Here is a 17,255-nt window from a genome sequence, read left to right on the forward strand (position 1 = left end):
TAAGATGGCAGCCATATTAGATTTAGAAGTTATGTGATTAGTTGAGTGGAGGCCATCTGACTGGGGTTTCAATTGATTGTAGTAAAAATGCACCTGAATGTCAACTTACGGTGAGTCAGTATGGTGGGCTAACCTACAAAATTCAGACAAAAGAACACGCCAAACTACTGCATGAAAAGTGAAAGCCAAGGGACAGAGAAAATGAAAGATCCAAATCACTGAATATCCAGTGTAAAAGAGGACACAAACAAAGATAAAGAGTTGGGGGCAGCACCTTGGTGACCCAGCATAACTGGAATGGGAAAAGCAAAGAAAACATGCAGTAAATGTCAAGTAGTCTTTTCACACTGGAGTTCTGGATAGGAACTGAAGCAAGATGGATGGAAAGGAATGGACAGACATGGAAGTGACATCAGCGATATGAGTTGCTGTCAATCTTCCTCTCTGCAGAGGAAGTAGAAGCGATGGCATTAGCACACAGTGCCAGCCCCTGGTCCGGAAGGTCATTGCCATCATCAGAGCCCTTAAGCTGCCTCCCATGTGCAAGCGTGTGAGATCAGTTCAATCAATCATGAAGAAATGGAAAGAATTTGGCACAGCTGGAAATCTGCTATTACAGGCCATCCAGAAAGACTGAAGAACACAGGTAAGGAAAGCCACCCAAAAAACCTCTGAGAACTCTGAAGGAGTTACAAGGTACAGTGGCTGACATTGGAGAAACAATAACCGTGCCCTGATGCTTCAACATTCTCAGCGTTATGGAAGAGTGACAAAGAGAAAGCCACTGTTAAAAACATTTTGACATCTTGGCTAGAGTATGCCAGAAAGCACATGGAGGACTGAGAAGTCAGCTGGAAGAAGGTTCTGTGGCCTAAAATGGAGCTTTTTCCCATCAGACTAAATGTCTTATACCAAACATCCCACATTATGAAAAACACACACCATCCCTGGCATGGTGGTGGAAGCATCAAGCTATGGGGAAGCCTCTCTACAGCAGTCCTTATGGTAGACTAGAAAATGAATGTAGCAAAATATGGGGAAGTCTTGGAGGAAAACCTGATGTTGTCTGCAAGAAGCCTGCAACTTAGAAGATTTGTTTTTCAACAAGACAGCAACCCCAAAACATAAAACCAATAATGCTATTCACCTGGCGTTTTGTCGTGTAGGGTCCTGTAGTGACACTATTTTCCCCTTTTATATTGTTTACCAGTAACGGTGCACTGCACGATAGCATGCAGTGAATACACTTGATTTGAGAGCGTTCTAGCTATTCTCACGCGATCAGCGTCTGTTTGATACAAAGAGGTAGAGGAAGCAACAGCTAAGGTGGTAGGGAATGAGAATGGCATCTGTATGCATGTGCCGCATGGCCGCCCTGCTGCCGAGAGTTGATTCTACAATAAAATAAAAATAAAAAGAGGAATAATCTTGGAGGTCAATCATCACCCTGAAAGCGGATAGTAGACGTCATGTAGTATATGTGTACCAAATTTCACATCAATAGGTCAAATGGTTTGAGAGCTACAGGTGATTTAAAATCCTGGACAGCCATGGTAGTGTATTATATAAGAAGACTAGCTCAATACCCGTGCTTTGCTATGGGATAGCAACAGGAAAAATGTGTTCTAAAATATACAGAGTGACAGTATGCGTCCTGTAAAGGGCATAAGGCAATATTTAGCACATAAACGAAACAAAATAGGTTACTAATTATTTCTTGAAATTGTTTACTCAAATATAAGCTGTTTTAAGTATAGAGGCGGTACCGTGCACAACATAGGCCAGCGAGGAGAACAGGCATGTGGCGTCACTGCTCATCCACACCACGTGGTGAGGGACCATTACTTCGTGAATATACAGTATCTCACAAAAGTGAGTACACCCCTCCCATTTTTGTAAATATTTTATTATATGTTTTCATGGGACAACACTGAAGATATGACACTTTGCTACAATGTAAAGTAGTCCGTGTACAGCTTGTATAACAGTGTAAATTTGCTGTCCCCTCAAAATAACTCAACACACAGCCATTAATGTCTAAACCGCTGGCAACAAAAGTGAGTACACCCCTAAGTGAAAAATGTCCAAATTGTGCCCAATTAGCCAGTTTCCCTCCTCTGTGTCATGTGACTCGTTAGTGTTACAAGGTCTCAGGTGTGAATGGGGAGCAGGTGTGTTAAATTTGGTGTTATCGCTCTCACACTCTCTCATACTGGTCAGTGGAAGTTCAACATGGCACCTCATGGCAAAGAACTCTCAGAGGATCTGAAAAAAAGAATTGTTGCTCTACGTAAAGATGGCCTTGGCTATAAGAAGTTTGCCAACACCCTGAAACTGAGCTGCAGCACGGTGGCCACGACCATACAGCGGTTTAACAGGACAGGTTCCACTCAGAACAGGCCTCGCCATGGTCGACCAAAGAAGTTGAGTGCCCATGCTCAGCGTCATATCCAGAGGTTGTCTTTTGAAAATAGACGTGTGAGTGCTGCCAGCATTGCTGCAGAGGTTGAAGGGGTGGGGGGTCAGCCTGGCAGTGCTCAGACCATATGCCCGCTGCACACTGCATCAAATTGGTCTGCATGGCTGTCATCCCAGAAGGAAGCCTCTTCTAAAGATGATGCACAAGAAAGCCCACAAACAGTTTGCTGAAGACCAGCAGACTAAGGACATGGATTACTGGAACCATGTCCTGTGGTCTGATGAGACCAAGATCAACTTATTTGGTCCAGATGGTGTCAAGCGTGTGTGGCGGCAACCAGGTGAGGAGTACAAAGACAAGTGTGTCTTGCCTACAGTCAAGTGTGGTGGTGGGAGTGTCAGGGTTTGGGGCTGCATGAGTGCTGCCGGCACTGGGGAGCTACAGTTCATTGAGGGACCACGAATGCCAACATGTACTGTGACATCCCTTTGGAAACTGGGCCGCAGGGCAGTATTCCAACATGATAACGACCCCAAACACACCTCCAAGACGACCACTGCCTTGCTAAAGAAACTGAGGGTAAAAATGCTGGACTTGCCAAGCATGTCTCCAGACCTAAACCTAACTGAGCATCTGTGGGGCATCCTCAAACGAAAGGTGGAGGGAGCACAAGGTCTCTAACCTCCACCAGCTCCGTGATGGCGTCATGGAGGAGTGAAAGAAGATTCCAGTGGCAATCTGTGAAGCTCGTGTGAACTCCATGCCCAAGAGAGTTAAGGCAGTGCTGGAAAATAATGGTGACCACACAAAATATTGACACTTTGGGCACAATTTGGACAGTTTTCACTTAGGGGTGTACTCACTTTTGTTGCCAGCTGTTTAGACATTAATGGCTGTGTGTTGAGTTATTTTGAGGGGACAGCAAATATACACTGTTATACAATCTGCACACTGACTACTTTACATTGTATCAAAGTGTCATATCTTCAGTGTTGTCCCATGAAAAGATAGAATAAAATATTTACAAAAATGGGAGGGGTGTACTCACTTTTGTGAGATACTGTAAATCCTTTCATCCTCGGCCATAGTTTTATGGGTTTATTTAAAGAGGTATAAACTTAATAGAAGAATTCATGAATGAAGCATGAAAATGAATGAAATAAAAAAAAGTATGAAAATCCATCCATCCATTCATTTTCAAACCCGCTGAATCCGAACACAGGGTCACGGGGGTCCGCTGGAGCCAATCCCAGCCAACACAGGGCACAAGGCAGGAACCAATCCCGGCAGGGTGCCAACCCACCGCAGGACACACACAAACACACCCACACACCAAGCACACACTAGGGCCAATTTAGAATCGCCAATCCACCTAACCAGCATGTCTTTGGACTGTGGGAGGAAACCGGAGCGCCCGGAGGAAACCCACGCAGACACGGGGAGAACATGCAAACTCCACACAGGGAGGACCCAGGAAGCGAACCCAGGTCCCCAGGTCACCCAACTGCAAGGCAGCAGTGCTACCCACTGTGCCACCCTTACTTTAACTTACTTTACTTTATTTACTTTATTAATTTACTTTACTAATTAAAAGAAATTTATTTTAGAAAGATTTTATATTATTTATATTTTCCGCATCGAGAGGAGTCAGATGAGGTGGCTCGGGCATCTGATCAAGATGCCTCCTGGACGCCTCCCTGGTGAGGTGTTCCGGGCACGTCTAACCGGGAGGAGGCCCCGGGGAAGACCCAGGACACGCTGGAGGGACTATGTCTCTCGGCTGGCCTGGGAACGCCTTGGGATTCTGCCGGAAGAGCTAGAAGAAGTGGACGGGGAGAGGGAAGTCTGGGCATCTCTGCTCAAGCTGCTGCCCCCGGAAGGGGATGGATGGATGGATGGATGGATTATTTTAGAAAGAAATAAAGTGAATGGGTCTAAAAAACTATAAGAAATTTGGTGCTTGGACCACGAAATTTTTAGAACCGTTTCTTAGCGAGCACTTATGGGCTAAGAGTAACCTACATTCCAAATTTCAAGTCTTAAGTCCTCATGGTTTGGGAGATTTCGTGATGAGTGAGTCAGTGGTATTTGGCTTTTATATAGAGAGATTGTGTAGACCTTAATAAAATGTCTGTAATCCCATTCACTTTGTGGTCAGGTACTTTAACACTTCCTACCTCTTCCCTTTTAAATCTGTAACCTCAGGCAGTTAGGCAGAGTAAAGAAACAAGCAGAAGTTAAGCTACATATTAGTTATGTATTATTGATAAAATGCCTTAAAATATTAAGGAAGCACAATACAATGTGAATATTGGCAAATCATACCATTATGCCCAAAGTAGTAGTCCATAGGTGGCTGTTGGCTTATCTTCAGTCTCGCTTGTTTTGCTACCACATGACCTTTGAGTGGAGTTTTGAAACGGGGCACATGCCTGTGTCAATATGACTGCTGAGATAGAGTTGTCTTCATCACGGTCTTCTCTTCATGGCCAGATGGTGTGAGAGAGAGAGAGAGAGGTAAAGGCAAAGGCAAGGTGATCAATTTTATATCATTCTTACCACAAAACACAAACCAATGGGGTGTTGTAGTACAGAATGACCTCCGATTCAAAACCAATCATAGACCGCCATACATTACAGCAATAGAATGAATTTTCCAGTTCCCTTCTAACCAGTTAGCACTGAAAGCGTTCAGGTAGAACTCATCTCCCAGTTGCTTTGTTTAAACCGTTTATGGCCTTCCTGTGGTGGATGACTTATAGGCTCCATGTCCAAACACTGTCACCCTTGCCAAGCTGATCTGATGCCCCATCACCCTCGCCATAAATTTCACATCCTGAGCTCATCCTAAAGACTGGGAGGGCTGGTTAGGTAAACATCAAACACCGCTGTTCTCATCAGTGAAGCAAAACAGGCCTCCTGAAACACTCTCTAATATTACATCTAGCTTACAAATAAAGATATACAAAATACTACCAGCTAGAAATCACTCCAGCCACACCTGACATGGCTGAGTCAGAGTCCAGATCTCAGTCTGACTTGAGAGTTTGTGGCTGGACTTGACGCAGGCCGTTCATTCGCTATCACTGAGGCACCTGACTGAGCTTCAGTAGTGCAAAGAAGAACAAGAAAAATGACAGCTGATGGAGAGAGCAAGACTTGTGCAGACAAGACTCAAGGCTGTCAAGACTCCCGGAGGTGCAATCTGCTAAATACTGGCATGAAAACTCAGTTATTTGTGTCTTAGATTTGCTATTAATTGAGTCCACTTAGTAAAGACCGGTTTTCACTTTGACATTAAAGAGTCTTTTTCTGTTGGTCTGTGTCAAAAAAGCCAAACTAAATCAACTGTGATTCAGTGTTGTATAAAAATAAAATAAGAAAACTTCCAAGAAGGTGAATACTTTTTTAATAGGCAATGCATTTATTATTCTGAGATTTAATTCATTTACCTTTTGTTTTGGTTAGATGCCATTAGATTTGTCTCCCCTTGCTACTCCTATTGCAACAACGACGACAACAATTGTAAGAAATAAAATTGAAGAGCCGCCATCTGTAGAAACGTCACATCAGGATAGTCCATTGCCTCACCCAGAATCTACCACAAGTGATGACAAGGTGAGTTGGTTTTGCAGTCCCAGTTGTGATTTAGCACTGGCATTCCTTTTGCATGCATTGTGCTTGTTCATAAAATTTATACACAATTGATTTGAGTGTTATCAATATTAATAGGAAAGGCACTGTACATTATATAGATTAGATAAACTTTATTAATCCCAAGGGAAAATTCAGATGCATGCAGCAGCAAAAATATAATAAAGATACAAACTCACAGGACAAATAATACAGCCAATCAAGCGATAAATAAATAAACATATTTTGTACAGATATTTCAAAGTGAACTTAGCAAGTACATTGGAAAGAAGCATTGAATTGCCTGATAGAATGATTGAACAATTGAGATACGGACAGGCCATTCAGCCCAACAAAGCTCACCAGTGTTACCCACTTAATTCTTCTAAAATAACATGAAGTTGAGTGATGAAAGCCCTTGAAGGTCCCTACTGTCTACCACACTACTTGGTCACTTATTCCAAAGAAAACCTTCTTAATCTTTGTGCAAAATTCACCCTTAACAAGTTTCCAACTGTGCCCCCGTGTTTTTGCTGAACTCATTTTAAAGTCACCGTCTCGATCCACTGCACTAATTCCGTTCAGAATTTTGAACAGTTCAGTCAGGTCTCCTCTTCATCTTCTTTTCCTTAAACTGTAAAGGCTCAGCTCTTTTAATCTTTCCTTATAACTCATCCCCTATAGCCCTGAAACAGCCTAGTTGCTCTTCTCTGGGCATTTTCTTGTGCTGTTATGTCCTTTTTGTAGCCTGGAGACCAAAACTGTACGCAGGACTCCAGATGAGGACTCACCAGTGTGTTATAAAGCTTGAGCAGAACCTCCTGTGACTTGTACTCCACACGTCAAGGCGCTATATATCCTGACATTCTGTTAGGCTTCTTAATGGTTTCTGAACACTGTAGCGTAATAATAATAATTCTTTGCATATATATATATATAGCGCTTTTCTCACTACTCTAAGCGCTCAGCAATTGCAGGCTAAGGGTCTTTGCTCAAGGGCCCAACAGAGCAGAGTCCCTATTGGCATTTATGGGATTTGAACCGGCAACCTTCCGATTGCCAGTGCAGATCCCTAGCCTCAGAGCCACCACTCCGCATAGCAGTGGGCAGAAAAGATCCCGGAGGTGCAAATTACACATGGTGACGGAATGAGCCTGTGGCTAAAAGTGCTTCAAGACTGAGCCTCCTGAAGGTGATTTTCCACAACAGCTTCTAGTGTGGCAAAAGAAAAAGAAAGAGAAAAAAAAAGAAAAAAAATTTGTATTTTTAGAAAATACTACTAAAAACAAACCACACTTCACTTTTTCCTCTCTGATTTCTTTTATAGATTGTTGATTTTTAAAGGTATTTTATAGGGCTATGTGCTACGACCCAACAGGTCCAGCATACTGGCTTTTAATCTTGCACCCAGTGGTTGTCTGAGTAGACTCTGTGTCTGTGTTCCTATTCCTCCCGTTCCCCACAGAGCTCCAGGGTAGATAAATCATCAGTTCTTCATTGTCACTGTCTGCATGTACTGTAAATGCCCAGCAGTGGGCTGGCACCTTGTTCAGGATTGGCTCCCACTTGTTGCCTGTATTGCTGTGGATTCATCCCATGAACCATCTCAGTTTGCAAATTTGTATTTGACCACCATTAGTTACCACCAGCACAAATCTGCAAATTGAGATGTCACATGGTGCGAGTCCATGGTTATTTACTTGGTGACAAAGGTGGGATTTGCTCTGTGGACCAGTGGAGTAAAGTAACACTACTGTGCAGAAAAGGCGGAGGCTGACACAGATGTCACCAGGAACCCCTTCTGCCTGTAAGGTTCAGAGACATCTGACTGACAGATTTTCTCCTATTAGGTCACTCTGCAAGGAGGCCACTTCTGAGTCAGATGTTGCGGGTTTGCGGCACCAGCACAGTTGACTTGTTAGTAGCAGGAACCCATGGTCCCCTGGAGTGGAATTTGAGTGCGTTGTCCACTAGTCAATTTGTCAATGGCCTGGTCCACAGCTTAAACCCCTAGCTGGTATGGCTTCTTTCTTGTAGAAGTCAGATGACACATTTGTTTACAGACCTTTGTTGCAGCTCAGTCTCTGGATTCAAATTCAAGTGCTGTCATCTATGATATGCTAGGAAAAGCAACTTTAACCTGCAGGTGGAAATTTTTAGTGCTTCCGGGTGCAAGGGCAGCACTTCCGCCACACCAGGAAGTGCTGCCGGAAGGACGTCATCAGGCAACTGGAGCACATCCAGGTGGAAATAAAAGGGGCCGCCTCACTCCCATCAGGGAGGTAGAAACAGAAGCGGGAGCAGTACGAAGCTCTCGTGAGGAGAGGAAAGGCGGCCCACAGACATTGCAAGAGGCCCGTGTTAAGGGTGATTGGTGCGGGAGCACTGTGTGTTGTGGGGACTTTATTTGTAAAATAAACGTGTGCTTTTATTATAAAGAACTGGTGTCTATCTGGTGGTGTTCGGGTGTATCTCACTATATATATATATATATATATATATATATATATATATATATATATATATATATATATATACACACACACTAAGGGAATAGCATTCAGCTGACTCAAATTATTCAAACTATTGGCACATGTTATGAAAATAACTTTGCGAACTGAATATCAACCTTTCTCCCCTTAGAGGGAATGTGGGGCGAGAGGGTATTCAGTAAGTGAAAACTCTGAAACTAGTCCCATTAATATTACAAGTTCATAAGAGCCAAATGTCATAAGTCTCCTACAGAAAACATAAATACATCCAGGAGTGGCAAACAAAAACAAAAGAAAAGAGAAAGTAGAGTGGTGTGGAGGTTGTTGTTCTGTGGAGGTTCCTGGAGAAAGTTTTATTCCAATCTTGACCTGGAGCCTAGGCAGGCATTCTGGCCCCCCATCACCCTAACCCCCTCTTCATAATGGATGGTAATATAATACCTGTGTCCTCCAGGGAACATCTCTCAGTCAACATAGCAAGCAAAAGTCCATAGTATGGACTAGTAAATTCCTAATTACTTTAAGAATTGAGATCAAAATAAAAAACAGTTAAGCTCCACGTTTCCTTCTACTATTTTTCTAATTACAGAACATTATTCAAATATTTGCAGTATTAGAATTTAAATCATTTACAAAAGAAATTTATATTTCACTGTGTATATCAGGGTAGTTCATATAAAGTATGCTTTAGCATTTTCCTACATAAAGTCCCTTAATTATTCCAACAGTTATTATCTTAAAATACACCTATTATTACCTCTCGACATTTAATCTTAGAGTTAAACGGTTCTATACATATCTCAGCTATGTTTCTTTAAGCAAATATTTTACTAATTAAATTGACACATGAATTTCTGCCTATGGCTTCAGAATTAGAATCTGGAATGCTTCATTAGAGCATCAAATTATAGAAAATAAAGCTATACCATCTATCAGCTATGTAGTCATTCAAGCAGTAACATTCTATTCTCTTTCACATTTACAGTTTACAAGTTACTTATAACACAAGAAGTGGCTGGGAAAAAGAAATCAACATCACATTGTATCAATTGCCTTATAATTCAAAATCTATTTGTATTTAAAATGCTGTCAGGATAGTTAGTACATTATTGCATTCACGCATATTGAGACAGTACTTTGGACTAAGATACATTTTATTTAAGCTTAATAATATTGATTTCTTCTACCCATTACCTCTCGCTAAAGCCAGTTGTTCTTGCATGCTTTTTCACTGATAGCTTCCGTTTCTTGCATCTTTTCCATAATTCTGCTTCTGAAGAAAAAGAACAGTCTACCTTTTTGTTAATCAACCCCTCTTTTGTTCAGTCTGTCTCAGTATGGAACACTACCTAGACTGGAAGCAAGTACTCATCACCAACTTCCTTGCTATCTTAGAGAATATGTTCCCTTTTACTTTACATCTAATTTAAAATTACTCAAAAGAACCTCCTTTTATCAGAGTATGGACAACACTCAAAAGGAAGGTAGCGCACATATTACATGGAGACTTTATCATTGCACCTAATCATATAATTTTCAGTTTGAGCTCTTTTAATTTAAGCACCATATATGTTCCCAATTTTACGCAGAGTCTTGGCAATCACTCCATTCCTTCAGCAAACACCACTTATTTTTACACACTGTTCTTAACCAATTATATTCCTAAACTCACTTAAACCTTAATACACTTCAGTCACAGAGATCTCTTCCACATACTGCAAAAATTCTCAAAGTCATTTAAACTGTCTTTAACACAGTTAAACTTACTCAAGCTTTATTAATTATAATAATATTATTTTTATTAGGTATCAACTATTCAAAGCATTTATATACTGTACTATTTTGCCTGTCATGCTTTTTATTCCATACATAGAACGTACAAGTCTGACCTTCATTTCCTGTTGCAGTCCTAACCACTGCACCACCCTTACTTAATTTACCTAATGACTTACCGTATGTAAAGCATTTAAAATAATATCCAAAACACATACATATATACTGTATATTTACATTTGGAATCTATTTAATAAGTCGGCTAACACACACACACACACACTAGTATCACAGTATACACAAATATCACATACCCATACCAGCAGCATTTTATTCTCAAAAGAAATTGTCTCTTTTGTATTTTTTATTTATCAAAATAACAGTTTTCATTGACTTGATCAGGCTCTGAAGAAAAGATGCTTTGCACATTTATAAACATCTTTATAAGCAAAGTGGAGACGTTTTCAGTCAGTCAGTCAGTCATTATCCAACCCACTATATCCTAATGCAGGGTCACGGGGGTCTGCTGGAGCCAATCTCTGCCAACACAGGGCGTAAGGCAGGAACAAATCCCGAGCAGGGCGCCAGCCCACACATGCACACACTAGGGACAATTTAGGATCGCCAATGCACCTAACCTGCATGTCTTTGGAATGTGGGAGGAAACCGGAGCACCAGGAGGAAACCCACACAGACACGGGGAGAACATGCAGACCCCACATTTACATTATGCCAAATATTCACACATTTACATATTCATATATCCATCCATCCATTATCCAACCCGCTATATCCTAACTACAGGGTCACGGGGGTCTGCTGGAGCCAATCCCAGCCAACACAGGGCGCAATGCAGGAAACAAACCCACCGCAGGACACACTCACCCACACATCAAGCACACACTAGGGACAATTTAGGATTGCCAATGCACCTAACCTGCATGTCTTTGGACTGTGGGAGGAAACCCACACAGACACGGGGAGAACATGTAAACTCCACATTTACATCCATCCATCCATTTTCCAACCCGCTGAATCCGAACACAGGGTCACGGGGGTCTGCTGGAGCCAATCCCAGCCAACACAGGGCACAAGGCAGGAACCAATCCTGGGCAGGGTGCCAACCCACCGCAGGACACACACAAACACACCCACACACCAAGCACACAAGGGCCAATTTAGAATCTCCAATCCACCTAACCAGCATGTCTTTGGACTGTGGGAGGAAACCGGAGCGCCCGGAGGAAACCCACGCAGACACGGGGAGAACATGCAAACTCCACGCAGGGAGGACCCGGGAAGCGAACCCGGGTCCCCAGATCACCCAACTGCGAGGCAGCAGCGCTACCCACTGCGCCACCGTGCCGCCCCACATTTACATTATGCCAAATATTCACACATTTACATATTCATATATCTTAACCCAAATTAACTCAGAGTTCTGGAAATTTATACCAGATTTTTTTAAAATCTTGTGTGCACAATCTATTTTCAGCAGACACTTTGAACATGCAGTTTAATACAAATACATTTCAGACAAAGTCCCAGTCACACCTCATTTCTTAGGCATAGAGCAGCATTTTTAAACACAATATGTTTAAAGCATTTTCTTAGTTTAGACAATTCATTTTTTTTCAATCATACTTTCACTCAACAGGCCATTGCAGGCAACACACACACCCACACACCAAGCACCTAACTGATGGGGAGCTAGATCAGGTGCCAGGTGTTTATTTGGTTTGATCACCAATGCTCTCAGGGCACTCACACTGCCCATGTCCATATCCTCCACAGGCATAGCACTTATTTCTCCCACCGACGTCTCGTCTTCCACCTCGGCCGCGTCCACATTGTTCTCCTGAGTAGTAAGTCATCTGTGTCACTATTACCCTAGCCTGATATATGGCTTCTGCTGCCTTTTGTAACTTAGGTCCTAATTAAGCCATCGCCTTTTGTTTTTCCCTTACCTCCTCTATACTAGAATGATCATCCATTATTGACTGAAACCTTTTACTATTTCCGGCCCTATAACTGCAATTTACACACACAATTTTTCAGTTGCAATAATCACACATTTATTTTCTTTCAATTTGCTGAGCGGTAAGATGTATATGTACTCACATACTAAGCTTGGAAATAAATCGATGCACCAAAAGAAACAAATTTTGCAGAAGAGTGAGTTAATTGCCTTTACCTTTGCACTCTGCTTTCACTTACTTAGAACCAACAAACATACAGCCAACTACCTCTGATGACCTAAGCTGCTGCGAATTCCAACAAAGAGAACAGTAGCAGAGTCTACTCAGCCACAAAGAGAACACACGATCGCTTCACAGAAAACATAAACCTTACAAATCTACACTAATGATAAAATCTTACCTATTAATCTAAGGCCTATTTTTTTCTTACCACTTACATTTTCCACACACTGCGTAAATTATTCACTCTTCAATTACTATGCAAGTAGAGGGCGGAGTGGTGGCTCTGAGGCTAAGGATCTGCGCTGGTATCCCGAAAGTTGCCAATTCGAATCCCCGTCACTGCCAAAAGAGATCCTACTCTGCTGGGGCCTTGAGCGAGGCCCTTAACCTTCAATTGCTCCTGGGGTGCTGTACAATGGCTGACCCTGCGCTCTGACCCCAAGGGGTATGCGAAAACTAACAAATTCCTAATACAAGAAATTGTATAAGGCGAAATAAAGAACAAAAAGAAAAAAACAGAAAAGTATCTTATTCTGCTTTTAACCCTATTCTGTCTGTGGGATTCTCCCCTACCACAGGCTGCAACTTCTTAACACATATAATGTGGGATCCAACTTCCCATTATGGGTGTGAAGCATCCGCTTAAAACTTCCAGACCAGCCCTTATTTCAAAGAGCTGTCTCTGTACCTAATGACCAATTCCTATTCAAAACACAATATTCATCTAGCTATTTTATCGCATCGCTCTCTACTGAGACCTCTTGCCAAATTCAGAGTGAGATCTGGGCAATGTCCCTAGATGGTAGTGGGTGAGTTCCTCTGGATGGCAAACCAAATAATCTGCCACGCAGTGAGGAGCCAGTCAACACTATTCTTTACTCACCAGCGAATCCCGAGACTGCGTACTCTACCTTTGGCAAGCAAGAGGTCTCACGGAAATCTTTTTTATTCTCACTTAACCTAACAATGCTAAGATTAACACTAACTCTAAACCATTGAAAGGCAACCTTTATCGAGTTGCGGCGCACTAAGTCCAAAAATTTTCTTTTGTGGCGCACCTGAGGGACTGCCCATAAATAAAGGAGCGCCACAAGGGACTGTACTTTTCTCCGGTCCTGTTCAGCCTATATACATTGGACTTCCAATACAACTCGGAGTCCTGCCACGTGCAAAAGTTCGCTGACGACACTGCTATCGTGGGCTGCATCAGGAATGGGCTGGAGGAGGAGTATAGGAACCTAATCAATGACTTTGTTAAATGGTGCGACTCAAACCACCTAAAACTGAACACCAGCAAAACTAAGGAGCTGGTGGTGGATTTTAGGAGGCCCAGACCCCCTCATGGACCCCGTGATCATCAGAGGTGACTGTGTACAGATGGTGCAGACCTATAAATATCTGGGAGTGCAGCTGGATGATAAATTAGACTGGACTGCCAATACTGATGCTTTGTGCAAGAAAGGACAGAGCCGAATATACTTCCTTAGAAGGCTGGCGTCCTTCAACATCTGCAATAAGATGCTGCAGATGTTCTATCAGACAGTTGTGGTGAGCGCCCTCTTCTACGCGGTGGTGTGCTGGGGAGGCAGCATTAAGAAGAAAGACGCCTCACGCCTGGACAAACTGGTGAGGAAGGCAGGCTCTATTGTTGGCATGGAGCTGGACAGTTTAACATCTGTGGCAGAGCGAAGGGCGCTCAACAGGCTCCTATCAATTATGGAGAATCCACTGCATCCACTAAATAGTATCATCTCCAGACAGAGGAGCAGCTTCAGCGACAGACTGCTGTCACTGTCCTGCTCCACTGACAGACTGAGGAGATCGTTCCTTCCCCAAACTATGCGACTCTTCAATTCCACCTGCATTATTATTATTATCAATCTTTAATTTAATATTATTTATTGTATCAGTATGCTGCTGCTGGATAATGTGAATTTCCCATTGGGATTAATAAAGTATCTATCTATCTATCTATCTATCTATCTATCTATCTATCTATCTATCTATCTATCTATCTATCTATCTATCTATCTATCTATCTATCTATCTATCTATCTATCTAAAGTCGTGACGACACAATCTATGGACAATCGCCAATAAAAACAGTTAATTTTACAAGTTTGAAAGACATTTTATTAATAAAGGAATCAAAGGATAAATCTTAAATTTAATTAACGTGAACATTGAGATTGTTTTTCAGCACATATGAGATTGATGCGAGGATCAATTTTCGAAAGACAGAGGCGCATTTCCTTGTCGATCATTTGAAGTCTCTCGCGTTTCTTAGACTTCATTTCCGTAAGACTCTCGATATAACTGATCGGATTCACGATGCTTTGTCTCAATATGGCGATGCATTTTACTTGGCAACATTACTTCGTTGCTGAGAGTTCTTCGGCAAATCAAGCAAAACGGCAGTGACGGATCATTATCAGATGGAATGAATCCATATTTAAGATAATCTTCATCGTATTTCCGCTTTTTTCCTGTTGATGTTACAGTTTTCTTATCTTGCCTGTTCTCGTTCGGTTTATCTTTCTTATCACTTGCATCTTTTCTAATTAGAAATCTGTCCATCTAAGTTTTTTGGGAGTTTTTAGAATAAACTATGTATGAATTTTTCTAGATAAAGTTTAATTACAATTACCGTAAATAAAAACCGAGTGATAATTGTTGAGAAATAAATTACAAGGAAGTATCGAATGCTTGCATCACAACAAAATGTTTTTCACCACAAAGAACTGGAAAAGGTCACTGAGTTTGCAAAGTTTACTGTGTTGATCAGCTGTGTCAGAGCGAAAATAAGGTTAATTTTTCCATAGTAATACACAGACGATTGAGTGGTGAGAGCTGCAGCTACAGCGATACTCTCTTGTCGGCAAGAGCTGAAATGTAGCGTTCGTATTTTCTAGTTCTATATTTGCTCCGCCTTCTTCTATCTGTACAGTGAGCGAGATCTTACCAGTGCCTTATTGTGGTATAGCAGGTCCCCAGCTCCCGTTAAAGGCCAGCTTTAAATAAGTAATCACCGTGCTCGCAGCTTAGCGAAGGGGCGTGGTGGTTGTGTGGCTGAAGCAGTGGGCATTTCTCACCTAAGTGCACAGGTGAGAGACCGCCTGCATCCGTGATTGTTCCTGGGGCTTGCTACAGCTGCCATGCCCTCTTAATAAAATAGAAGCGCGAGTCAGCTAGGGGAAGGAAAAAGAAAAAAGAAAGGAGAGAGAAGAAACGGAGGTTGTAGGAGAAAGCAGGACGCAGGAGAGAGAGAGAGAGAGAGAGAGAGAGAGCTGGTGCGGGAGAGCGAGCGAATGCAGGCTCACATGCAGCTGTACGGGAAGCCTCGGTGTTGGGCCGACACCCAGGAGTAGTAGTAGTGGTCACTCCCGCTGAGTGATCGTGTATTGGGAGTGACCAGTGAAGAAGGACGACTGGCCGCGTAAGGCCGGGAAGGCAGCGGGAGTCGGGAGGCTTGGTGGGTGAAGTCCTTGATGTGAGCGTCCTGGTCACAAAGGAATCCAAGTCTCGGTCTGGGATGAGTGCGCGAACCGAAACCAGGGATCGGGAGGCCTCCTGACCGATCGAGCAGAGTGACGGTCAGCTGCTGAGAGGGCGACTCACCTGTTGCGGGGCCCAGACGGGAGAAACAGGAGAGACGCCGGGTAACGGACACCGGGCTCTGAATTGTTTTAAAGTACTGCTTCCTGCATTATTTTAACCTCATTGTTTTTAAGAAGACTTTTTTTCTACATTTTAACCTCCCAGTTTCATGTTTTGTTTTAATGGATTATTTATTTGAAGAATTTGAATCACTGCACTTTGTGGACACTTTATTTACGAGGGCAATCCCAAAAGTAAGGTCTCCAAAGGGGTGGGGACGTAGAGAAACTGTTGGTACGGCTGTTGGCCACACTGTTGTGATTGGTGCTTCCTCCACTCCCAAACAAGCATGTGCTGCTTCGCTGGGAAGCTCAATCTTGGCTTGGCAGCCCTTGAAAATGGAGCTCCCGTTAAACGCTACCGCCAAGTGCGAAGTTCGCGCAGGAGACCGTCAATTTCCGACGAGACAGTCGCGAAGGTTGAGGAAAACATGCGTAAAGATCGGCAGTTGGAACTTCATCACCCACCCACCCTATAGTCCGGACTTGGCACCCAGTGACTACCACCTGTTCCCTAAGTTGAAAGAACATTTGTCCGGAAGGCGATTCTGCTCCGACGAAGAGGTGAAAGATGAGTTTCAACGCTTCCTGAAGGACATGGCGGCGAGCTGGTATGACATGGGCATTCTAAAATTACCACAGCGTCTACAAAAATGCATCGACCGAAATGGTGATTATATAGAAAAATAAATAAGTCTTTAACCTATAAAATGATGTAAACATTATAGAAAATAAACGGTTGTTTGTATTTCTAAAAAAATAGGAGACGTTACTTTTGGGATTGCCCTCGTAATTTGAACACTTTGTTTTTGTTGGATTTTAAATGAAAGCACTTAGCACTTTTGTACACCATCCCCTTGCTATGTTGTTGCCTCACTGATTAGCACATCGGTAACATTACCGATGGTGCAGGGTTCAAGAGCTCCCGGACAGAAGATGGGAGCATGCAGCAAACCCGCATAGTCAACACTTATCCCGAAAAGAACAAATGAACAATCTTACTCCTTATGTTTCAGGTCCGACGGTCGACACCTCTGGAAGTGGGACCCTCGCAGATGGGAACCGGCCAGTCCGTATCTCC

General features: G+C 42.7%; 1 protein-coding gene across 8 annotated transcripts in view; it reads left to right on the forward strand.

Annotated features, from left to right (window-relative positions):
- Positions 1 to 17,255, forward strand: part of atf2 (activating transcription factor 2) — a 225,384-nt gene that overhangs the window by 17,595 nt on the left and 190,534 nt on the right. For all 8 annotated transcript variants that reach the window (XM_051930645.1, XM_051930644.1, XM_051930647.1 and 5 more), the window contains exon 5: positions 5,888 to 6,037. In XM_051930645.1, the coding sequence (XP_051786605.1) occupies positions 5,888 to 6,037 (150 nt within the window). The remainder of the gene's footprint in view (positions 1 to 5,887; positions 6,038 to 17,255) is intronic.

The sequence above is a fragment of the Erpetoichthys calabaricus genome, chromosome 8 (genome assembly GCF_900747795.2).
Source record: "Erpetoichthys calabaricus chromosome 8, fErpCal1.3, whole genome shotgun sequence".
NCBI classification, from domain to species: Eukaryota; Metazoa; Chordata; class Cladistia; order Polypteriformes; family Polypteridae; genus Erpetoichthys; species Erpetoichthys calabaricus.